This window comes from Babjeviella inositovora (genome assembly GCF_001661335.1).
Source record: "Babjeviella inositovora NRRL Y-12698 unplaced genomic scaffold BABINscaffold_13, whole genome shotgun sequence".
Taxonomy (NCBI): Eukaryota; Fungi; Ascomycota; class Pichiomycetes; order Serinales; genus Babjeviella; species Babjeviella inositovora.
The window spans coordinates 99,050-122,734 of NW_017566850.1; the positions used below are offsets into that span (position 1 = coordinate 99,050).

At 48.5% G+C, this 23,685-nt stretch overlaps 8 protein-coding genes across 8 annotated transcripts; 3 read left to right on the forward strand and 5 right to left on the reverse strand.

Annotated features, from left to right (window-relative positions):
• Positions 1-345: 345 nt before the first annotated feature.
• On the forward strand, positions 346-1,051 carry BABINDRAFT_66358 (RNA-binding protein; the record flags this gene model as incomplete). Its single annotated transcript, XM_019132479.1, has 1 exon — positions 346-1,051. A coding segment is annotated over one exon (705 nt), but the record flags the coding sequence as incomplete, so codon positions are not given.
• A 1,134-nt stretch (positions 1,052-2,185) lies between these two features.
• BABINDRAFT_168746 (putative acireductone synthase) lies at positions 2,186-2,920 on the forward strand (the record flags this gene model as incomplete). Its single annotated transcript, XM_019130606.1, has 1 exon — positions 2,186-2,920. The coding sequence occupies one exon, from the start codon at positions 2,186-2,188 to the stop codon at positions 2,918-2,920; it is 735 nt and encodes a 244-aa protein (XP_018983113.1).
• Positions 2,921-3,269: 349 nt separating this feature from the next.
• On the reverse strand, positions 3,270-5,702 carry BABINDRAFT_168747 (uncharacterized protein; the record flags this gene model as incomplete). The annotated part of the gene is made up of 1 exon (XM_019130607.1): positions 3,270-5,702. One exon carries the CDS (start codon positions 5,700-5,702, stop codon positions 3,270-3,272), a length of 2,433 nt encoding a protein of 810 aa, XP_018983114.1.
• A 2,220-nt stretch (positions 5,703-7,922) lies between these two features.
• Positions 7,923-10,208, reverse strand: BABINDRAFT_168748 (uncharacterized protein; the record flags this gene model as incomplete). Its single annotated transcript, XM_019130608.1, has 1 exon — positions 7,923-10,208. One exon carries the CDS (start codon positions 10,206-10,208, stop codon positions 7,923-7,925), a length of 2,286 nt encoding a protein of 761 aa, XP_018983115.1.
• Positions 10,209-10,837: 629 nt separating this feature from the next.
• On the reverse strand, positions 10,838-13,144 carry BABINDRAFT_168749 (uncharacterized protein; the record flags this gene model as incomplete). Its single annotated transcript, XM_019130609.1, has 1 exon — positions 10,838-13,144. One exon carries the CDS (start codon positions 13,142-13,144, stop codon positions 10,838-10,840), a length of 2,307 nt encoding a protein of 768 aa, XP_018983116.1.
• Positions 13,145-16,284: 3,140 nt separating this feature from the next.
• On the forward strand, positions 16,285-18,627 carry RIM8 (Rim8p; the record flags this gene model as incomplete). The annotated part of the gene is made up of 1 exon (XM_019130610.1): positions 16,285-18,627. One exon carries the CDS (start codon positions 16,285-16,287, stop codon positions 18,625-18,627), a length of 2,343 nt encoding a protein of 780 aa, XP_018983117.1.
• A 634-nt stretch (positions 18,628-19,261) lies between these two features.
• On the reverse strand, positions 19,262-20,113 carry BABINDRAFT_9777 (exosome non-catalytic core subunit; the record flags this gene model as incomplete). Its single annotated transcript, XM_019133015.1, has 1 exon — positions 19,262-20,113. One exon carries the CDS (start codon positions 20,111-20,113, stop codon positions 19,262-19,264), a length of 852 nt encoding a protein of 283 aa, XP_018983118.1.
• Positions 20,114-20,673: 560 nt separating this feature from the next.
• On the reverse strand, positions 20,674-23,627 carry BABINDRAFT_172584 (uncharacterized protein; the record flags this gene model as incomplete). Its single annotated transcript, XM_019130895.1, has 3 exons — positions 20,674-21,719; positions 23,273-23,381; positions 23,562-23,627. 3 exons carry the CDS (start codon positions 23,625-23,627, stop codon positions 20,674-20,676), a joined length of 1,221 nt encoding a protein of 406 aa, XP_018983119.1.
• Between the last annotated feature and the right edge of the window lie 58 nt (positions 23,628-23,685).

Genomic DNA, 23,685 nt, shown 5'->3' on the forward strand with positions numbered 1-23,685 from the left:
CAAATACGCTATTGACCTGTTGTGATGCTTTTTAAACGCTTACGATCAAGGATTGTAAGCCATACGCTTGCAAGCAATGTCGAGACAGTCTTACCTGATTATTCGGTTGCTTATGGACGGGTTGTTGGATACACAAACCGTAATCGAGAGCAATCTCTTGTCATCAGGGGCAATGATGATTCCTTAAATTCGCCTCAGCTGGACAACCATCAAGCCAAGCGAAAGCCCAAGCGGAGCAAAGTTCAGATTATTTCTTCCTCAAATGTATTAAGTTTCCCAAAGTCTTTGGATTCCTCTCCGATAAATGCTGGAGCAAGCTTTAGCGAGTCCGAACCTGCGAGTCCAATGTTCTCATACTATGTTGGTGACTTACACAAAGCTGTGACAGAGGAGATTTTACTACTGTTTTTTTCTCAGTTTAGCTCGGTTGATTCAGTGAGGGTATGCGTGGATACATTCACCAGTTTATCTAAAGGATACGGCTACGTAAACTTTACAAACCAAATCGAGGCGGAAGCGGCCATCAAATTACTCAACTATACCTGCCTCATGGGCCAAGAGATTCGTATAATGCCCGCAATTCATGATAAGAATAAACGAGAGGCAACCGGCTGTAACCTCTTCATATCAAACCTACCGTCAAGTTTTACTTCACGGAAACTATTCGAATATTTTTCTCATCATGGTGATATTCTTACCTGCAAGTTTGATGAGAAAAAACGTCATGGGTTTGTTAGCTATTCGGACCCCCAAGTAGCGCAGAGAGTCATAGGGAGGTGTAACGGGGTCGAGATTGAGGGACATCAAGTATACGTGGGAACCCATGTTCAGAAAGCAAAGAGGATTAGCACAACACGGACTCACTTTTCCAAGGAAAGGGGAGACGAGCCCAAAGTGTTTGTGAAGAATCTTCCCTTGGATGTCAGTGAGACTACGTTGAGGAGAGTGTTTGGGTCGTTTGGGGATATTCGGACAATTCATTTCCATCCAGTACCTAAGTTCAATGCTTGTTGGGCACTTGTTGTATATAGCGAGGCTACTTCAGCCGAAGGGGCACTTCGAGGATTACAAGATTATGAGTTGGAGGGTAGGGTTTTATCCGTCCTGAAGGCATTTCACAAGACGAAAGGTTCTGTGAGTCACGAAAATGGCAATGACGCACAGATTCCGTACGGAGAAAACGCCATTTTTGTCACTGAGTTACCTCCTCAGATTAGTGACAGCTCCTTGAAGGCTGTAGCTGCTCAGTATGTCCCGATTAAGCAACTCGTATTGTTTCGCCAGCACGGCAGAACTAAAGGGTACGCAGTTTTGGAAACATATAACCAAAGTGATGCTGCCACCCTACTCGCCATGTTGCAGGTTACTGAGATATATGGGTCTAGACTCAGGGCGAGCAGGCACACCCCGAGCTTGGTTTCTCAGAGCTCGTCCCCAGATTCTGCAACGAAGGTACCAGGGTGCAACCAAGCGGTTTATGACGGTCTTATATCGCTACTGGGGGTAGATTCGCCCAATCTCGGCCATAGAGCTATCTACTACTTGGTTCCCTTCAGCCATGCTACTGTCCAACGCACATCTGTCGAGCCCTTGTCGCCTATTTCATGTGATCTGGTATCAGTACCTTAAACATTACGACTATCAATTAAAGTATAAATAATGGTCAAGGGGATGGGAACTTAGCCCACGATATCAATTCCTGGAATCTAGCACTGTATGCTTCCAGGTATTTTCGTAGGTTAACCCATCGCTTCCAATTAAATAGTTGGTCTGTCCTTATTCCATGAAATTGCGATGTTTTATGGAATTCTTCCCGACATTTATTGATTCAAGCCACAAGCGCTGATACCCCGGTTCACAATTATTGAATACAAATGTAAAGACTAGATATCTGTTAGTAACTGCCTGGCCTCAGACTGCGTTCTTTGATTATCAACTAAGGGACTATAGGTTACTTAAGCTAAACCATATTACTAGTTAATAAATTCACTGAGATGCAATAACCATATATCGCTGTCGCTGCCGAGATTTCTGACTTCTGCTTCACCAAGCTTCCTTCATATTATGGCTGTGCCGCGCCTAATTAGTGCCATTCACATATTGGTGCGGCTGATAGACGATAAGGCAGATAAAAAAAATATGAGCTTACAACTGAATCAACTCTCAAACTAACTCACTATACCCCATGACTGCTGAATATCCCAACGTGACGTGCATTATCCTTGATATTGAGGGCACTGTATGTCCTATTTCCTTTGTGAAGAACCAGCTCTTCCCCTATTTCCTTCAGCAGCTTCCGGAAACCTTGGCTGGGGTTTCCTTTCCCTTGAACTCCGCCTCTGACGATCCTGTGGTCAAAATCCTCTATGGCTTTCTGGCTGATGTCCGAGTCTCCAGCGAAGTGCTAGAGGCACACATTACCGGCTTGGTCAGTAATGATGTCAAAGACGCCACGCTCAAATCTTTGCAAGGCTACGTGTGGCAGACGGGCTACGACAATGGATCCATTATTGCACCACTTTTCACAGATGCCGTTCACGCTATTAAGACCTGGACTGCCGACAAGAGGGTGTATATCTATTCGTCTGGGAGTGTACCTGCGCAAAAGCTCTTGTTCCTGCACGTGGCTGCGACCAACGAAGAGGGCCAGGAAGACTTGACCCCGTACTTGAGTGGCTACTACGACATTACCACTTCCGGGCACAAGCAAGAGAAATCTTCTTACGAAAATATCATCAAACATATTGGGGTTAAGGGCAGCAATGCTTTGTTCTTGAGTGACAATGTGAACGAGGTCAGAGCCGCTATTGCGGCAGGCTTGCGCGCCTCGATTGTTATTAAGCCAGGTAACTACGACCTCACAGAGGAAGAAAAGGCTTCTTACCCAATCGTCCGTGATTTTGATGAATTGAAGCTTTAAGGCTCACGTAAGTATTTAGTTAAAATTTTAGCAATGAGATACGCTGATGTATGGCTCCGTCCAGATATCTTTGGAGAATCGAAGGCTTAATGAAGGTAGGGCATGACACAGCGGTCATTGCTGGAAGTGCTGCAGCTGTTTGGTATTTTATGTTTATAACGAAAGACCATTTCTTTGACACATTTAAGGGCTGCGAACTACCGACATTTGGGTTGCTAAAAGTAGGAAGTGCTATATTGTAGAGTGGTTAAACGCTAATAGTGCATTCGAAATCTTTCGTATAGTTTAATAATTCTTAAAACTGAAAGGGGAATTTACTCAGTATTTAAAACCTTTTAGCTTTCAACCTTTATTCTTGAACGCTATATACGAGCTCCAACTGGACCGCATCCTGGGCCCACCGTCCAGCCTGGCTCTCACGGTAGGCAAATAAATCACTTCGTGAGGGTTTCATTCTCTGGTTTGCCATAATTAACTGCTCCACCTCCAGTTCATTCACATCTATTTGCTTCATTTCGTGCTCGTGGAGCCGGGTGGCGTCATAAGTGGCCAACGCCTCTATAAAGACGTCTTCGTACCGTGCGTCTCTAAGTAAATCAACAGTGTTGAGATCCTTCCCACGATCCTGGTTTTTCAAGTGGAGCTTCCACATATCAACCCACTCCCGTATTTTAGGCTGGTACATAATATCCAGATACGTCGGGGTGGTGGCACCGTCGTACTCGTTGTTCAAGACGGCGAGGAAGTTGCAGGGGATGTACGCCGGGGTGCCCTCAAAAATTGTCATTCTCAACGGACTGATGTCTTTATGGAAAAGCATATGGTAGTTCCGGTCATTGTATACCTGTAGCTTCGTATTGGTCTCTAGCGCCACGGCTGGGTCGGAATCATCGTTGAAGTCGTAGCTTCCGGGTAAATTCAGGTTCAGGAACTCCTGCATCATATACGGGGTGTACATGTTCTTGACAGCAGCCGTTTCGGTTAGAGCTACTCCGGTAATGTCGATGAACATTCCCGAGCCTGTGTGGATCAACCTGGCGTCAATGTTATTGGTCCCGTTTCCATGGATTCTCTCGGTAATGTAAGTGCCGATGTCGAGAAAGTAGCTGCTAAAATCTTCATCCAACCCCATGATCAAGCTCTGGTTAAACTTCAACGCCATCGTGTGCAAGTCCGCTAACGGCATCTGGACGTCTATGTCGATATCCCATGGGAAAGTTTTGCCGTTCCAGTACCATGAAAGAAGAGAGCCATGGGCGATCCACGTGGTGAGGCCAAACTCGCCCGTAAATTTGAGCCAGGTCCGGACCATATGGTGCATGATGATGCGCTGCTCGTTTCTATCGCTAATCTCTCGGTCATAGAACCGCCAGTCATAGTGGCTAATGGTAGGAGTGTTTGCTTCTGAAAAGTACTTGGGCACGGCATTCTCCTCCTGTACTTCGAGCGATCGTTGGATGGCGCTGTAATAGCTGCTCTCGAGGGGGGTGCGAGCTTTTGGGGGGAGCTTGGATATTCTCCCGAAGTCATGCTGGTAGCACTCTTGTTGGAAGGACTTCTGGGGCACCGACTTCTTGAACGGTAGAGCGGAAGAGGGCTTGCCTTTCATAACGGCTTTGAATTTCAAGATTTCTGATTTCACATCCACAAAGTTGCCGATAGACTTGACGGTTTTGGCTACCACCTTATCAGACGATTTATTTTGGTCAGCAATGTAATCCTCCACTATTGCGTGATCGAAAAGCATGGGGTCTGTTTTCGTCGGGTCAATTCCAACTACAATGGCCAGGTTCCCTGCAAGCATCACGATTTGAGAGGGGCTTGGGGCGCTTGCAAACAAGTAGGTCTTTCCGTGAAGGGACACTAAGGATGGCATGTTTCGAATAAAAATATTCCCCTGGATCTGGAACCCGGGGGTAAACTCGGGAGGTACAACGCCTCCTTTTCTCGTCTCAGGCCGATAGCAGTTCAGGGACAGGAGGATCATCTCCACCACTTTCCTATATCGCTCGTCGACTTCAAGGGAGAGATCCTTGGCAAAGACCCTATTCTCCAAGAACAGAATATCGGGGGCTGGCTTTTCTAGGGTTTCAAGGCCAATGCTCTCCCTATATTTATTGTGGCTAAGAGTTCCCCGAACATCTACGCAGGTTGGCTTCTTTTCGAGCGGAAGAGATAAGTAGTCACCCAAGGCTGATAGGTCAACCCACTCCAACCAATGGAACGGTATGGTGATTTCAGGTCCCTTTCTCTGGGAAAAGGCACTCCCACGTTTTCTTTGTGGTGAGAGAAGCTGCTTGTTTATGTAGTGCAAGTAAATACCCAACGTAAATCTTGGGTCATAGCTCTGCATGATAGGATTCTTCGACTTCGACTTTGGTTGGTAGAAGTCGGGGATAACAATATTTTTATGACCAATCTCGCTGTTGTACAACCACTCCTTTCCTGTGGTGTCTCTTTCGTTCAATAGTTGGGTAATAAGCGGCTCCAAACTCTCTGCTTTAATGTCAGTAACGGTTCCCCAGTTTACCCTTTTCGTAAGGAGAGTATAATCCCTCGAAGATACTTCTGCTGTCGTTCCTAAGTGGGCATCCGGATCTTCGCCTTTAGCACCTAGCGAATGTAGTTTGTGGGAGCATAGATATAAGTAGTATAGGGTGAGCACTAGGCAGGTAAGGTGAGTGATCTTGCACCGTTTAATATTTCTGATGCTCCAGTGAACTGTGACTTTGAATATGGAAGCTCGACATTCTCCTCTGCTCAAAAGGCGATGCTTCAGCATATCTAGAAGCTTTGGATTGGTGTAAGCGTCTAGATGGAGTGTCTGGGATTTACTCCAGGCTAAGCTGGGGGGGTTTTTTTTTGATACCTGGGATATCGCTCTTGGGACTTTTGTCAATTGATTTGGATTATAATATCGTGTGTCGGCCAGGTTACAGATCCTGACTTAAGCTTTGGAATTTCTCAAGTAACGTCCTTTAACCAGTAGGAACGAGAGTTGGCTCACGTTCTTTAAAGTGTAATTTTCCGATCTACTAGAACGTGCATACAGCATGCAGCATACAGCTCTTGTCGGCCTATGGTTCACCCGCAATGTCTCCCAATACAGTTTTCTTTGGGATCGTGCGGAAAATCGGATATATTACGACCTTGAGTGAATGAATCTACAATACTAGACTCTTGGCAGAAGAGCCAATAAAAGATATTTCAGCTTTTAACTCGAATATCATCTATAAGCCCAAAATCCAGAGCTGTATTGGTTATGTAGCCTTGACACTGCATGACGTAGACACGTTGATCCTTGTATACGCTAGGCCACAGAGCACATACGGATTAAACCATGCATCGCCGCTCACGTGTTTCATTTTGGAGACGCATAAATAGCTATTGGGACCTCTGTCTCACCAATTCACATGGAGCGTGAACCACGAAGGAATTGGATATGATATGGAAGAGCGGTTGCATAGTAAGATCTGCTCCTAGAGCCATCTCTGATGGTTCCAAGTGGTTTGAATTGTGCGTTATCCTCTTGCACTTGTACGAGAGTCCCCGTCTATGTACCGTCTATGTACCCGGCCGTGATACCCCCTTGGCCTTTGAGTACACCGGCTGTTATTTTTTTGCATGCAGCCAACGTAGAGAAACAACCCAAGCTTTTGATTCTTTTCGATTGGAGCAACATTCCCCAGTTAAATAGTCTGCTGAAACGCAGTTCTCCGGTACAAGATCCGTGATTATTGCGGGATCCGTGTTTACAGCCGGCCCAAGGCTACCTCTAGTGCAGAACAGGTTATGCAAGGAAAATCACTAATCTCATACAATGGGCACAGGACGGGCAGAAGTATACAAGTATGCAGAGCCACAGCCTGTATATTGATTCCAGCTCTAAAATAGGCTAAGCCTTAGAGAGAATTAGCTATTCAGACTTAAAACCGACTGTGATCGATGCTAGCTTTAGGATCAGTTACATCAAATCCCCATCATAGAACCGGCCACCAGTCTAACAGTTAGGAGGCCCTCCTATATATCACAGCAGTGTCTAGTCACACTGTTATGCCCTTTCCTGTCAGCTTTCATGCTAACTGATACATAGAGCAAGTAGTTTAATGTTTTAGTGATCTAGTCCTCCAAGGGCCCAGAGATTTTGATACATTCCTTTACTGCCATATCCACCAGCTCTGGAAAAAAAATCGCCAACAAGGTTCTACAAAAATCGTTTGTAAGAGTTCTAGAACGGGGCTTATGGGTATGGTTTTCAATATTTTACCAGGACCTTTCGGGAGTTGTTACGAGCCGGTTCCAGTGAGCTATCTTTAGACACATGCAGCGGCAAAGCAGATTTGCGGAGTTACTACCGGTATATCCGTATGCAACATACGGAGTTTGTTCCAGCATTCATAATAACTAAACGCCTTTCGTTCACATGGCTTGGCCTTGGAGTTCCCCAAGGTAATGCACTATGTTTGATCTTTGAAGAGCTAGCGATAGCCGGAAGATGCATACCGGTGATCCACTGGTCCTACTTGGGGCCAAATACTGGCGTGCAATAAAGTTCTTGAGATAGTGTACCCAAAGAATTTTGTTTTTACTAGCAGTTAGCTAAACTATGTGAGCGTGTGTACTGGATAATGTAGTACTGAATCCACTAACTACGGAAGGCTAAAACGAATCTGGTTGAAATTGCTTGGCGTGATATCAACCCTAAGAAGCCTATATGTAGCATCGCACACCTTCTGATCGTCCCTTCTGTACGATCTTTTCCTCGCCAAACTGTTGTCTACCCTTCCATGGTTAAATCATACCTTGGTGACATATTCATTTTAAAGCTCCCTTGTATTTGCAGCTCTTGCGCTCAGGGACTTACTGGAAGCGACGACCTTCTGGTTTAACTGTGCCGAAAATTAATCACATGGGTCACACTCCTTATCTTAAATCGTAGAGGATTGAATAAAGGCAATACACCATTAGATTCTGTGTGGACATCGCCTCCAGTATACCTTTCTTAATATACCAACCGTACCTCCGCAGCTCTCTCTTCGTCCTTTCCTGCCAACCTCTCGCGATACTCAAACAAATCATGCCTCATCGATCCAATCCCCTGGTTGGTGCCAATCAACTTTTCACTTCCCCACTCATCCTCAGTCAACTCCTTCATCTCGTGCTCGTGAAGACGGGTCAAGACGTGCGTAGCATACATCTCATCCAAGATCTCCACATTCTCCTGAAGCATCACCCGAATAGCCTCGTCGCTCAACTCGTCCATATCGGGGTACCAGTCGAAAGCCTTGCGGCTGATCCAGTTGCGCAATTGGGGCATGTAAACGTAGTTATCAAACTCTTTCCTGGTCAATCCCCCCATATATTCATTCTCCAAGACCCGCTGGAAGCCGCGGGGTATGTACGCGGGCGTGCCCTCCACGATAGTCTGGCGCAACGGTGTGAGATGCTCTAAAGCGATACAATGGCCCTTACGGTCATTAAGCATATTCATTTTCGTGTGGGCATCCAAGCGCTGCTCCGGAACTACCTCTGCGTATGACCCCGGGAGACCCAGCTCCACCCACTGGTCCTCCAAGTACTTGGTGTAGAGGAGGCCCGGGGTGGCACTTGTCAACGCAATTCCAGTTATATCAATGTACAAGCCTGTTCCCGTGTGGATAAACCGTGCGTCAATGCTGTTTTTGCCGTTTCCAGGGCTTCGTTCGGTTATATACGTTCCCACGTCTAGCAAATAGTTGTCGTAGCTTTCGTCTAGGCCCACGACCAAGCTCTGATTAAACTGCAACGTCATCGCATGGAGCGCTTCCAACGACATCTGGACGTCCATGTCGTTATCCCATGGAAAGGACAACCCATTCCAGTACCATGAGAGGAGCGAGCCGTGTGCGAGCCAGGTTGTGAACCCAAACTCACCCGTGAATTTAAGCCAGGTCCGGAGCATGTGGTGTAACACGATACGCTGCTCGGCAAGGTTCTGGTGGGTAAGGCCGCTGAAGAACCGCCAATCGTAGTGCGCCCCGATGGTGGTCCCCGTAAGCGGCGTTTCCGAAAAGTACTTTGGGATCTGTTCGGTGGCTTTGGCCTCAATCGATTTTTCAATAGAGTCAATGTAGTTGCGTTCAAGAGGGGTACGTGTGTGGGGAGGCTTTGCCGCGACGAAAGAGAACAAGGGAAGATAGCAATCTTCGAGGAAAGAGGAGATAGAGAGGGGATGCATGTAGGGGAGTAAAGCTGCTTCCAGGTCTATTTTTTCAACTGCTTCTTGGCCTGTTCCCCTAGGCTCGGCTCTCCTGGTCTCTGCTTGATTGCCACTATTCTTCCTTTTCGCCAGAGCTTTTCCTCCCTTCACTGCCTTTCTGAGTGCCTCAATATCCGCTTTCACGTCCACCACGGTCGTTCCCAGCTCCATATAGAGCTCCACTAGCGTGTGGTTAACATGCAACGGGTTGCCCTTCTCGAGCCCCACCACCACAGCACCGTTCCGTAAGAGAAATACGATCAGTTCCGGGGCAGGGGCAGGACCCAAAAGGTAGGACATTGCGTGGAGCGCCTTAATCCGCGCCGTGGACGTTTCCAACGTCGGTTCCACGATTTGGAAGCCCGGTGAACTTGGTTCCCCAAACGTATTGACGCAGTATGGCATACGGAACTCCTCGATAAGACGTGCCTTGCGGTCTGTTTCCGATTCAGTTCCGTCATGTTTGGCTTCTTCCACCCGGGCAAGCATCTTCCGGTAGTCTACGAACTCCGCCTTGTCCTTCACATCACCACATGTGGGCTTCTGGTCCTCTGGAAGGGTAATGAACTCATCTAGCGGCGAGAGGTCCACCCATTCGGACCACACAAACGGAATGGAGGGGGGTGCATGGGTCTCGAGCTGGTTGGTGATATGGCGAAGATAGATCCCCCATAGAAAACGCGGGTCGTAGCTCTGCACGCGGGGGCTCGGCTGCGTGAAGTCATAATAAAACTCGGGAATCTGGACCCGTCTACCCTCCCGGGAAAAATCGTATTTCCAGGACTCAGCCCTGTCAGTAGTCTCCATCGCCATCTCGATTTCGGGTGACAAGTCTGGTGGGAGGAGTTCCTGAGCCACATCCCAGGTGACAGCGCTGGCGAATGCAGCTATTACTGCCGAGAAGGTATTTCTGTGAGGCAGAGAGGTTGATTCTATACTGTCAATTGGGCTGTCGATGGTGTGGAGGGACACGAAGGCGAAGTACAGCACTAGTAGTAATGCGATAGCGCGCGTGAGTTTGGATCGACTCATCGCTTTGAGGTGGGACATTAACAGGCGTTTGTAGCAAGCAAAATGGAGCATTAGAAAGTTGGGGCGCTTGCTGCGTATGTGGAACTCTGAACGGCAAGAACTCTGAGAATACCGGTTCAACTCTGGGTGCAGAAATGTTAAAACCTAGCGATAGGAACCGACGTCTGGGGTAAGTAAGACGGTAGAATACGCAGGGGAGAGGGCTCTGGAATAAGCGGTACGTGACAGATCCTCGCAGCTTTTAGCCTTTCCTGCGACACACACTGGCAGAATAAATCTGTCTGAACCAAATCCATTTGCAATACACACTAGGCAGGTGCCCCGGATGCGTTCCTTTCTCAACCCGCTTTCCAATCCTCTACATCACGTGGCCATAAAGTCGTGCATCCGTCGTGGCTGCTCAAGTTCCAGAAACACATTTGAAGCTTCCATTGAACTGTTGACTCGGCATCACCCTACAAGTCTTTTAGCAGGCAATCCCCTGACTGGAATTCCAGAAATAGGGGACAATTATTAAAAACTAAATATTTCCATAGTCCGGAAGTCTCTAATACCCAGAATAAGTCACTCTCCTTTCCTCTAAGTGAAGTTAGAATCTGTTGGTTATTTTTTCCTAAATGCTTTGTTTCCTTACAAATTCCAAACGACTATTGCTGGTAAACCAACCCTATCGTCGCTGTATCGCGTCCCCACAACCCCGCACTGTTCTCTCTAAATTCATACAAGTCACAGCGCACGGGCTTGAGCCACTTATTGTCCATCACCAACTTCTCAGTACCCCACTCATCCACCTCCAACTCGCTCATTTCGTGCCGGTGCACTCTGGTTAACGCATGAGTAGCATACACCTCATTTAATGCCGCTTCGTTGCCTTGGAGCACCTCCAGAAGCTCCTCCCCAGTGATCTTTGCCACATTCGGAACTTTGGTGAGCACAAACTTCGACATCCACGTGCTGGAAAGAGGCTCATATGCCCAGTTCTTAAACGCCCGCGACACCATACCCCTGGCGTATTCAACCCCTAGCGCTTTCTTGTAATTTTGGGGAACGTACGCGGGGGCACCCTCGACTAAGGTCAACCGCAACGGTGTAAGATCGTGGACGAGCATGTAGTGGCCATTGCGGTCGTTAACTGCGTTCATCTGGGTGTTCTTTTCTAAGCGAAGGCTCTCAGATCCCCGGGTGTTGGCGTAGGAACCCGGCATCCCCAACCGCTTGTGCTCCGCCTCCAATAAGCCATAGTAGGTTGGCGATGCAAGCGACCCCGATAATGAAATCCCCGTAATGTCGATGTACAAGCCGGTCCCGGTGTGGATGAGTCGCGCGTCGATGTTGTTCTTACCATTGCCGTGGGTTCGCTCTGTGATAAACGTCCCCACATCCAAGAGGTAGCTATCGTAGCTCTCATCCACCCCCACAATCAAGCTCTGGTTGAACTGCAAGGCCATACGGTGCAAGTGCTCTAACGGCATCTGGACATCGAGATCGTTGTCCCACGGAAATGACATACCGTTCCAGTACCACGAAAGGAGCGAGCCGTGCGCCACCCACGTGGTGAGCCCGTACTCGCCGGTGAACTTCAACCATGTGCGAAGCATGTGATGAAACACGATACGCTGCTCCACGAGGTCTAGATGTGTGAGTCCGTCGAAGAAGCGCCAGTCATAGTGACTGCCAAGGGTGTTTCCCATAATCTCAGTTTCGTAGAAGTACTTGGAGATCAGGTTATGGAGTTTGGCTTCCTTAGAAACCTCGACGGAGTTGTAGTAGTTGCTTTCAAGAGTGGTCCAAGATTCGGGAAGCTTGTCACGGATCATCTCTGTGTATTTATGGTAGCAGTCTCCGTGAAACTCGGAGTCGGCAATATCAACCTTGTACGTAAGAATCGGGGAATTCTCTTTTGCGTGATTTTGCACCGAGAGGGAAACGGTGTTTGGCGTACCATGTATAGCTGACCTGAAGTCTGCAATGTCTTGCGTAACGTTCACAAAGTTCCCCACCTTTTTGATAGTTTTGGTAAGGTTACGGTTTTCGTTTTGATCGCGAATGTAAGTCTGCACCAAGGTGTGGTTAAGATGCAAGGGGGTGCTGTTGGGATCGATGTCTACGATGATGGAGCCATTATTCACAAGCCACACAATTTGCGAGGGCGCCGGCGCCGCTCCGAGCAAGTAAGATTTCGCATGTAACGACTTCAACCGAGGACTGGACTTTTCCCTTGTAGGCCCCGTGATCTGGAACCCAGGGAACGCCAACTGGTTAGTAATTTCCATCTCATCATCGCAGTATGTCATCCAGTACTCGTATCCTTGGATTCGATCTGGTCTCAGATTGGGACCCTCTACCGGTATACCTGGAGGACTGCCTTTCTCTCCTTTCTGGGCACGGAGTTTTTCGTATTTGGAAAGCCCCGCGTTGGAATGTACATCTCCACATGTAGGTTTTTGGCCAAGCGGAAGCGAAACATACCCATCCAATTCTGAAAGGTCTACCCATTCTGACCACACAAACGGAATTGACATCTTCTCTCTGGCGGAAGTGGGCTCGCGGCAGGCCTGTGTAATCTCTTGGGCCATGTGATGCAAGTAGATTCCCCAGGTGAATCTGGGATCGAAGCTCTGGGTCAAGGGGTTGGAAAGCTTGGATTTGGGCAGGTAGAACGCCGGAATGATCACTTTCTTGTCGCCCCTCGAAAAATCATACTTCCAGATGTCAGCTTTCGCGGCCGAATCATCAAGCACAGCATCCAAAGCTTCCATGACAATGGGGTTTATGTCATCGGGTAACATGTCGGCGGGCACATCCCAGTGGATGGTTTCGGTAAAAGCCTGAACGATCTTGGTGAGCATGTCAAGGGTCGAATTGACGCCGTTTTTTGAAGTCAAGAATGAGGACGGAAGATCCATGTCACGAAGGGAAAGCCCGATAAAAGAGAGGATGAGCAACAAGGACATCGTGTATATAAGCCGTGAACGCGAGGTCACCTTCAGGTACCAATGCGGGACAATCATGGTTGGATAAGGGCAGGAGCGAAATGGGTGATGCAAATGAAAGGGTTCAACAAATGGTGGTTCCTGTGGCAATCGTGGGACCAAAGAGCTTTTAGAGACGATATATAAAAACTAAGATAAACGGGGAATGAAGCAAAGGCCGAAAAGTCTTGGCGTTTTCTTGCACGGGACCAACGTTTCAACACGGGAAACTAAGAATACCCAAAAGGCTGAGGCATGCGTCCTAAGCCTTGGCGCTTTAACGTGATGGTATAGGGGGTGACCGGTTTTTGGGAAGGGCTGACTGGAGTGACGATCTACTTGGGGAGAGGCGGAATATATAGGTGTCCTGTCTAGTCCAGATGTGGGGTCTCTATGGTGAGTACAGTTAAACCTGGCGTCCAACCCATAGCCCCCCTACGTTCATGGCGCGGGGGAGAAGCACGCCTGGTTTCGTAGGCGCCTGGTTGTGGACAAACAGCCACGAGATGCCGCCTCCTGTATTTTAGGAGAGAGCTAGACGTGGGTCGGCATGAACACTGTGCCTCCAGAAATAACTACAGCTGCAAGGCGTGGCACTCTGCGCGTAGCATTGGAAAAAGGAATGAATACGCAGGAATATGCATTTATCAAGCTTTTCGGGAAACCAGGATACCTTGCGTACCTTTTTCGTATGCAGTCTCCAAACCATGTACAACCCGCGCGGCGAAAAATACCGCAGCCAATCAAGTTCCGTGCGCAAAGTGGCGATGGTTTAGTATCCCTACAATACATAGCCCAGGCGATAAGCGTTGCATGTGCAGTAGCTGAAAATCTATAAATGCGCGGTACAAACTTTAATACGCACGGAGCTACGTCACGTTGATGAATTGTGCTATGGAGGCGGAGCTACTAATTTACTCTTTTGGGGTTCTGTGGTGTCTCCGTTATCTAAGTTGTAGATTCAAACAATTGTCATATGCGTATGCAAATATATTTATGAGTATACATTTATATATAGCTAGGCACATGCGGTATATCCAGTAAGTAATAGTGGTTACTGTTAGCTAATAGAAAATACTTTTCATCCGAAAGATATACATAATGATAGTAAATGGCTATATATACTAAGGTGGATACGGTATTAGGATGTCCGCCTATTGGAGGTGACGAGATAACGATCACTGATGTCCGTTTAGTAAAATAGCACTTCTACTATAGTTGAGATTATGAGTTGAATAAGGTAAATATATATGTATATATATATATATGTGTATGCTGAAATAATAATAAAATCTTTTGAATTAATGTTAAGATAACCCATATATATATCTTCCTGGTCTTACAGACATTTATGAAAGTACTGAGTTCCAAGTACAGAATTTCAACTACAGAATTCCAACTACACGAAAACAACACTACACTGAGTAAACGTGATGGGGAAATGTGGCTAATTGCTTTCTCCCCCCAAAATTGCATGATTGGTCACTATTCTACGGAATTAACACGAATGGTGTTGATTCCCAACGATCTGAGAGACAATTGGGTTGAATTAAAGTCAAGAAATACACCATCTAGGTTGCAGATCGCAGCACTCATATGCATATTCTGCGTCCTGGGCGTCTAAGGTTCGTAAAATGAAATTTTCAAGTACGACGCACATCTTGCTGTCATTACTGTGGGGTATTCAATAAAAAAGCTTGTTTGAGACTGAACATTCCCAGTTTCCTAGGGAACCACGTCTAAAGAGTTTGGTGCTACGTGCATGGCCGACATGGGGATCTCCAGCTAACGATAATTGGACCTACTAGTACGGAATTGCAAGGCAATTGGGTCTTCAAGAAACCCGTAGACACCGTTTGTATCCGTCTAACTAAGCGAATGTTTCAAATCGGCTGCTTTGGCTACCCACTATGTGTGTCTATCGTTGCTTGGCCATTTATTTCTTCGCATCTTCGGAGTCTCCACAAGAATTGCATATTTGCAGCACTAGGCCCAAACTTGAGTAAAGCAAACCTCAAAATTGAGAGCTTGCACGGTAAAAGCTACGTATCTCTCTGAAATGACGACGGGTGTGGAGCCCCCCATTCAACCAAAAGCCTTGTAGTGCTGAGTGGGATTCGCTGTTCTCGCCGGAAAAGTGTATAGTGCCTAACGCCTGTTGGCCAATTTAGACGCTGGGCAGACCACCGACCGCCACCGTTCGCACATACCGGCATGATGCTTTCCCGAAAAAGCAGTGCCGACCTCCCGATGGGGCCGCCGGATGTGCGCTGGAGCCCACACAGAATACGTGGAAGCATACAGGACTGGTATCAGTTTCTTTGTCTTGTTATTTTGAGAGAATTTGGAGCAGTTTATAGGGTAGATACTAAAAGTTTGTAAAGAGGAGAGCATGAGGCCATCTCCGACCCCCTGGTCGGACCGTCGTAATACTAGTGCTTATGCACGCTTCGCGAAAAAAACGGTGGAAGCTGACCCCCACTATGGGTAACAACTGTCTCGCTGGCCGTGAACGCCCTTTTCGCGCTGCAAAAGATGGCGCGCTTTCTGTGCGAAGTATTTTTGATATCTATCTTGTGCTTCTAGACACTTGCAAATGGCTTGGAATCCACACTAATCCTATACTCTTGACACCTTTTTCGTTTAAGCTTTTGTGAACACATTGCTACCGGCGTGAATATCTTGCATACTCCCCGAACTCACAGACTGAACGACCCCCAAAAAAAAAAAACGCCAGCGTTAAACTGGGCGGCAACACACACCACAACCACCCACACCGCACGTATCAGATATATACCAAGCCTAGGATATATCTGACCCACGGCCTCCCTCCCCTTGAAATCCCACTTTGCTAGGATAATACCAAGCCACCTAGGGCGGCAATCCACAACTGCTCCACTTTGGTCCGCTCTCTCAAACCATAGGTATTCGAGGCTTTTATAGAGCAGCCGTTTGGACACCCGAAGGTGACTCATAGAATATAATTGGATCGCTTTTGGCCTTCAAAATACGGCTTTCCGCTTTGCTAAGCACGTTAAAAGCTACAAGCCCAAGCATCCGGACATTCCCGAGCCGTTCACGCACTTTTACAATAACCCTCTCCCTCCAGATACTCTTCCGTTATGAAAAAGGCTGTGCATAAGCTCTTTCCCATAGCAAAGCCCAGTAAGCTCTGGTCAAACTTAAAGAATGAGTTCACTAGCACCATTGACGAATTCTACATCAACCTTGACGAACCGCACCACACATGGAAACCCAACGACAAGATCTCAGGAACCATCATCCTCAAGTTGAACAAGAACATGATGGATATCCACATTGCGCTCTCGCTCTTGGGCCGTATCAAGCTCAAGAACTACCCCGTCAACACCTCCAAAAAAATCGACTTGTTCAACCACACGATTCAAATCTATGGTGAGGACAACGCTAGCAACGGTTTGAGCAAGGGTGAGCACCGGTTTCCGTTCGTTGTCAAGCTCCCCGGCAAGAACCTCTACACATCCGTTGACTTTGTCAAAGGCGCTATCGCCTACTGCCTCCGGGCGTCGATTCGGCGCACCGCCGCATCTGTTTCGGCGGCCCCGTCACCACTGTCTGATCCACCTGCACAAAAGGCGCCTACGTCACCGCTCTTGGTGTGCGAGCGCAGCCTAGCGATCATCAACCCAATTAATGTGGCCGCGCTACCCCCGCAACAGCCCAAAACCATCGTGGTCAACCTCAATTCTTCGCGGAAGTTGATGCGAACAATTTCTTCCTCAGCCACGGTCCACTCGAATAGCTCCGTAGGGGTGCTCAGTGAGTCGCTTTCACCGGCCGCTCCGAGTGCCAACATTGGACCCAGGGGGAAGCCGTTCATCAAGATTGCCATAACCACGTCGGCCAGGGGGTATCTCCGAGGTGAAGTCATACCTATAACCATGACCATAACCCACCCACAGGTCAAAGACGAACTCCGCTTGCCGATTCCCCACACCAATACCGGCGCAATCCTCACGTTGGTCCGCATCTGCCGCATCTCCCCTCCCACCTCCACCTCCGCTGCCTCCGTTATGAGCGATACCGCCTCCACAAACGGCTCTGTCTCTCACCACAGTGATATCGACCCCAAATACCAGATCAACACTCCCTCGCCGGGCGTTCCGTCAACGCCACCAACGCCCTCCATGTCTATTGACATCGAACAAACCTTCCGCAAGGACCTCACGCAGGTGATTCTTCCGCTCTACATTGACGAGAACTCCACGCAGACAGTCCTCAGAGCCAATCTCAGGGTGCCTGTTGACGCGTTTCCGAACATCTCTGCCCCAGGGGTTACTTTCGACTATCTTGTCGAAAGCTGTGTGAATTTGGCAGGAAAGAAACTCATTCCCGACAGAGAACCAGCTGATGAGAGCCGCAGTGATCAGCAGATGAGCGGTGTTAGTGGCTTGAGTGCAGGAACGCCCACCGCAGCTGCTCAAGAGGATAGTTCTGCTACAATTCTCAACACCGACCACTTGAGACGGATTAAGGGGGTTGTCAGGGTCTGCTGCTCTGTGGTTATTGGGACCGAGAGAAGGGAACGCAGGCTGAAAGCCAAGGAGTTGTCCCAATCTCAGCAACAGTTGCACTCGGCCTCCGCATCGCCGTTGGCTGATCCGCTTCCTTTGTCGCCACAGTCTCCGGGAGTGAGGGTGGAGTCGCCGCTAATCCCGAAGGCCACGCCCGACCTTGCGCCTCACTACTCGCAGGTGCCTCCAAGCCATCTCCATGAACCTCCCGGTCACTACGAGCAAGCTATCCCAATGCCTACCCATGAACAGGGCCTTTCAGAGAAGGAGCTTCTTCGCCTTCGGGCCCAGAGCTTGATGCCATCACAGCCACCCGCAGCGCCAGCACCAGACTTACCACATCTGGTGCCTACTGCTCCCTCTTTTCGCTTCAATCATAGCGGGAATGCTATCGGAAACGCTAATGGCCTTGATCTTAGCCAAGGAGCAGGAACCGCACCTTTCGAGCCTGTTGCATCTGGTAACTTTGCGTGCGCGCCTGGGGTTCTTCCGGCCCCCTCGAATATCGGCATCAGTGCGGTAGATGACAAGATAGAGCGCGAGCGTATGAGGTTGCGATACATGGAGAGCAATCCTCCGGCCAGTCTGGCAAGCAGCGGTATGCCTTTTAACGATAACCCGCCCAATACCGTTACGTCCAACCAGTACTTTCATACGGCTATTTCTCCGCTGGCACCCCCTGCGCCGTCTCAATATATGATGCCACCTCGTGCTGTGTCTGAATTGGGGTTCCCCGCTGCTAACGGTGCGGAGAGGTCCCATACCGGGGCCAATAGATTCCTTTCCGACTTGGAGGGCGAGGAGGAGTTTGCTGATAACGAAGAGGGCATGGACTATGTTCCGATATACGAAGAGACCCAATCGCCGGTTCCGTCGCTGAACAATCCCCTCGTGCTGCAACAGCTTTCATAAGTAGACGGTCCTATCCGAACTGAGTGCAAAGGGTGATTACTATTTCCACTTGGTGCAGAATAAATTCATGAGTTAATGCATAGACTTAGGAGATTGATAACGAAGGAAATGCACGCGCGATTGGATACTGATGCTTTTGTTCCCATCTAAGTGCGACGAAGATGAGGGAGATTGATACAGATACCATGAAGACGAATATCACGCGAAGTTTACCCACAAAATAATGAGAAACCATGGATAATGATTATGTTCGAAGTAGCAGGGATGAGTTATACAATAACTGCCCCAAGGGATTGCAGTTTTAAACGGATACAACTGCCTGCTGTCAACATGCCCAGACACTAAGAACGCGCCAGGTTCCAAGTAGATTTACAGAGTGGCATATAATTGCCTACATACGAATCCCATTACCAGCTACCCTCTTGACTCCACAAACCCTCCTGGCGACCAGTTTCTCGAAGATCCCTCTGTATTGTAAAGCGAAAGTCTCGTGCAATCCACCAGGATGACCCCCGTTTACGATGGATCACCCTTTATTTGATCTAAATGAAATAGCATTAAGCGGTATAATGGATCACACTCCTACGCCGTTCTACCTTCCAAAAATATTCATTCCTAATATACACACACAACTCTAATCATCGTTGTGGACGGACTCAAGCATGTAGCTGTTGACGGCGGCACGGATCTGCCTGGACATCTTTTTGCTGTGCTCGATTAAACTAGACAAGTTGGTTTCGTCCAACGCGCCCTCACTCTCGGTCCAGATTCCCACAATCTCATTGTTATGGTAGTTCATGAAACTGACAACGGCCTCGGCAACCCCCTCTGCCTTTCTCTCGCTGTTGCTTGCTGGGTCGAGAATAGCGTTGCCGTTGGCAGTCAAGCGCACGTGTCCGCTGGTAACCACATCCTTGCACTCAATTCCGGAGTCTACCAACGCCAAAGACGAACAGTTGACCGCCCAGTTGGCCAAGTTTAACAAATTCGTCTGGGCGTCGTTGGCAATGACGGTGACGAAGATATCAATAGATGACTTGGGATATTTTTCTAACAAGATACTGGGTAACAAGCTGGTTTCAATGAAGCTGGAGATTTTGTGCTCGATCCCGGTAAGACTGGACCTCCCGTTCAAGTTGGAACTGGCGGCAGCCTTGCTGGCCTCGTTGTGGCACTCAAAGATGGCCTCCATCGGCTGCGACACGTACGGAAGGAACTTGAATTCCACGGCAAAAGACGCACGGTCAATAAAAGAGCCTCTAATAGGACGCGGCCCAAACACAGACACGGAAATGATTGTGTTATCAACTTCCAAGTACGCGGACCCGTTAGCGTTGGTGATCAATCCAGTCTTGAGGAACATGGGTCTGATCTCGTCAGCTGGCTTCACGGTCTGGGTGTCAGCGGTTTCCGGCTGGCGAGAGCCAAACACAAGCAGCCGGGCATTCGGTGGACCCAACAACCTTCTTCTATCCTGAACGTTCATTGTAGGTAGGCTTGGACATCTAATCTGCCTGCTTCTCAAGTGCCTGTATTTTTTTTTACCTACATATTGCCGCTAACAAAAACGAAGCAGGATAACGCATCGTCCCGGGCTCAGAACCATCAGCGAAAATTTTCACTGCTAAACCGTTAAAGGGTGCTGATCTTTAGGGGGAGGCCAAAGGAGCCTAGACCAGTCATGGCATAACTTAAATGATCCCTCTGGTTTTTCCTCGCTGGGATGTACATTGGGGAGGAAAGCTATGGGGATTGTTTTAATTACTGTATTATCAAGTAGCACTTCCTAGCGTAATTAGAGTGAGCTCAACACCTAGCCTTGTATGCCAATCCCTAAGGGCTGAGACTTAACATGACGCTCTTAAAGCCCAAACAGGCTGTTGTACTACAATATGATTGACAGAAATGCGTATAATAACGTATGTATGAAGTAAAATACAGAAGATGGATCATGGGTATGGTCTAACCAAGCCCCATGAATGTGGCGGCGGACCGCCAGTATAATATACAAAACCCATGCTTTTAGTTCAGAGTAGGCTCGGAAGTTTAATCGAAGGTTCTCTTGTTACCTCTGAATTCAGCGGTGTTTGGAGCACGGGATGGAGCAGAGTCTCTGTCTCTGTTGAAACCACCACGGCCACCGAAGCCACCACGGCCACGATCACCACCGAAGGAGCCACGGCCACCACGGAAACCACCACGGTCACCACCGAAAGAGCCACGGCCACCACGGCCACCGAAACCACCACGGCCACCGCGACCACCGAAACCACCACGGCCACCTCTTGGGGCGGAGTTGTCTCTTGGGGTGGAGTAGTCCAATCTGACGTTTCTGCCACACAAGTCAGCACCGTTCAAGGCTTCGAGGGCAGCCTTGGCTTCCTCAATGGTACCGTACTCGACGTAACCGAAACCCTTTGGCTGTTCAGTTTCTGGGTTGGTTGGGATTCTGACGGACTGGACGGCACCGTAGGCAGAGAAGGCCTCGAACAAGGTGTCCCTGTCGGCTTCGAAGGACAAGTTACCCAAGAACAAGGTGGAGGATGGGGCACCTGGGGCGTCACCGTACCTAGCGGCTCTGTCATTGGTACCAGCATTAGCAGTTGGCTTGGCGTTAGACAAGTCCAAGTTAATTGGTCTACCGTCGATTTCCTTACCCTGGTACTCAGCCAAGGCCTTTTCGGCAGCAGCCATGCTCTCGAAGTCGACGTAACCGTAACCCTTGGATCTGCCAGTGGCTCTTTCCATGATCACTCTAGCAGAAGTGACACCACCAACTGGCTCAAATTCTCTCATCAACCAATCGTCATCAATGTTCCAGGACAATCTACCGACGAACAAGGTGGCTGGTTCTTCGATCTTTTGCTTCTTGGCTGGACCTTCTTCTTCTTCATCTTCTTCGGCAGCACGCTTGGTGTCTTCGGATCCAGACTTCTCTTCCTCATCGGAAGATTCTTCGTCGGAAGTGTTCTTCTTTTCTTCCGCTTCTTCTTCGTCAGAAGAGGATTCGGAGTCGGAGCCAGATTCGGAGGCAGAGGACTCAGAAGAGGACTCGGACTTCTTGGATTCAACCTTCTTGGAGGCCTTCTTGTCTTGAACTTGCTTAGCCATTGTAGAATTGGTAGTATAGATAATGAGAAAGAAGAAAAAAGTATAAAGAGTTGGTTATAAAAATGGCCTGTACTGGGACTTAAGTACTAAAAAAATTTTCCTCCCCCGGTTGCAGGCAAAAAGTTTTCGACCCAAAAAAAAAAAAAGTTTTCACAGTTAAGCCGCACGCACGTGAGTTATCCTTGCTTTGCTAGTCCCCGCCTTTACGGCTTTGTTACCACACTATCTCGGGGAGAAAGAGGTATGAGAAGGAGGAGAGAAAAATCACCCATCGTTTAAGCCCCAGGTGAACGAACTGGCCCCTATGCTCCTTCTTCTAAACAGCGTTTTGACCGTGATGGTGTCTCCCTGCCAAGGTATTGCTTTTTAATCCTGCGATGAGCTCCTGCCAAATTCTTCAATGTCCGCATGAGGTCACGTGAGAGAAAGTGGACTTCTTCCTGTGTAGTTTCCCATGTATGATTACAAAAAGGCCGTGCCAGACTGCGAGATGGGTTATCTCTAATGGAGTAAAGGCTAGACCCGAACTAGAATTTAGGCCGGCGAAGCAAAGAATTCCGTTCTAGCCCAAGCAAGCTCAGCAAATTGAGCAAACATTTAAGAATAATTGTGTTGCCGTTGGACCTTGATATTTCAGTAATGGACTAAGGAAGAATATGCCTAAAGCACAATACCGTGCCATTTTAGCCCCTATCCGAAAACAAGCCGATGTAAACCCATCCAGTACTTGAAGATCAGCGTTGTCACCTATCACGTCACTATTTCTTCCTCCATTCCCTTTTACAATGCAATGTTTGGGTAATGTTTGGCTTCTTTGTGTCCCAATATTTATCCATGGTCTGTCTAGTACTTTTCAACCTCCGGATTTTCGGTTTATAACTATTATGCCAATTTGATCCTTGGCTCTCTGCAGTTCGAGAAAACCCTTCGCGAAACCGAACGTCACGGAAACAGATGTTCCATCTCGTGTGCGGCGTAATAATTTTCAGTCACGTGAGTGAAAATTTAAGTGCACAAGATTTTTCTGGAGCTACAAGAGAGCAGAGCCATTCTTCAAGCTACAAAAGCCGAGGCATACCATTAGAAATGAGCAGACTACTTTCCCGGTCGTTAAATTTCCCAAAGACGGCGCCCAGCAGCTTCAGAGCCGTGCACCACGCGCCGCTACACAACATCAAGGACGACGTGCTCAAGCGTAGGGGCAAAAGCATCTTCAAGGAGCCGCTCAAGAAGGAGTTGGTGGACACCGAAAGACAGCTTTCCGAGCTACGCCGGTTGAGTCATGAGGTGCGGGTCTTACTCAAGCAGCGTGCGACTGAGGCTCGCGAAGAGATGCTCAAACGTGAGTTGAACTTCACCACGCGCGAGGAGCGCACTGGCCACTTGCCTGAGTCCGAAAGCCACTCCGAGACCATCTACAAGCTCTTATCAGAAGAAAACATGCATACAGAGAGCTTGAGTTCCGACGGTTCAGAAATAGCCAGAAGTTTACCCGGAAGCTCTACCGAAAGCTCTGTCGAAGCTAGCAGCTTACCCAGCAGAGCTGATGCCTCTCCAGACTCGGCTTCAGAATTCGCCGATGGCTTATTCTCCTTCCCTGAAAAACTCGACATGCCACCAGCGGTGGTGGCCAAGTTTGGCGACTACATTAGGTTTCTCACTGACACCAAGCACCAGGACTGGCGCAAGGTGTTGGCGTTTTTGAAGCGTGACAGAGATGGATTCGCTGGCTTAGCGGTGGAAGATGTCAACGTGTTGGTTGGTAAAATTCCCGCAAAGCAGCGCGTAGCGTTAGTGCCGTACCTCGACCATATGTTTGCGACGGCTGGACTTCGCGGCGACGCGCGTACGTGCCTCTTATACATGGATGCGTTCGCGACGATGCACATGCACAACGCGGCGGAACAGCTCTGGGCCGCGCGCCGGGAACAGCTTCTTGCAGCGGGG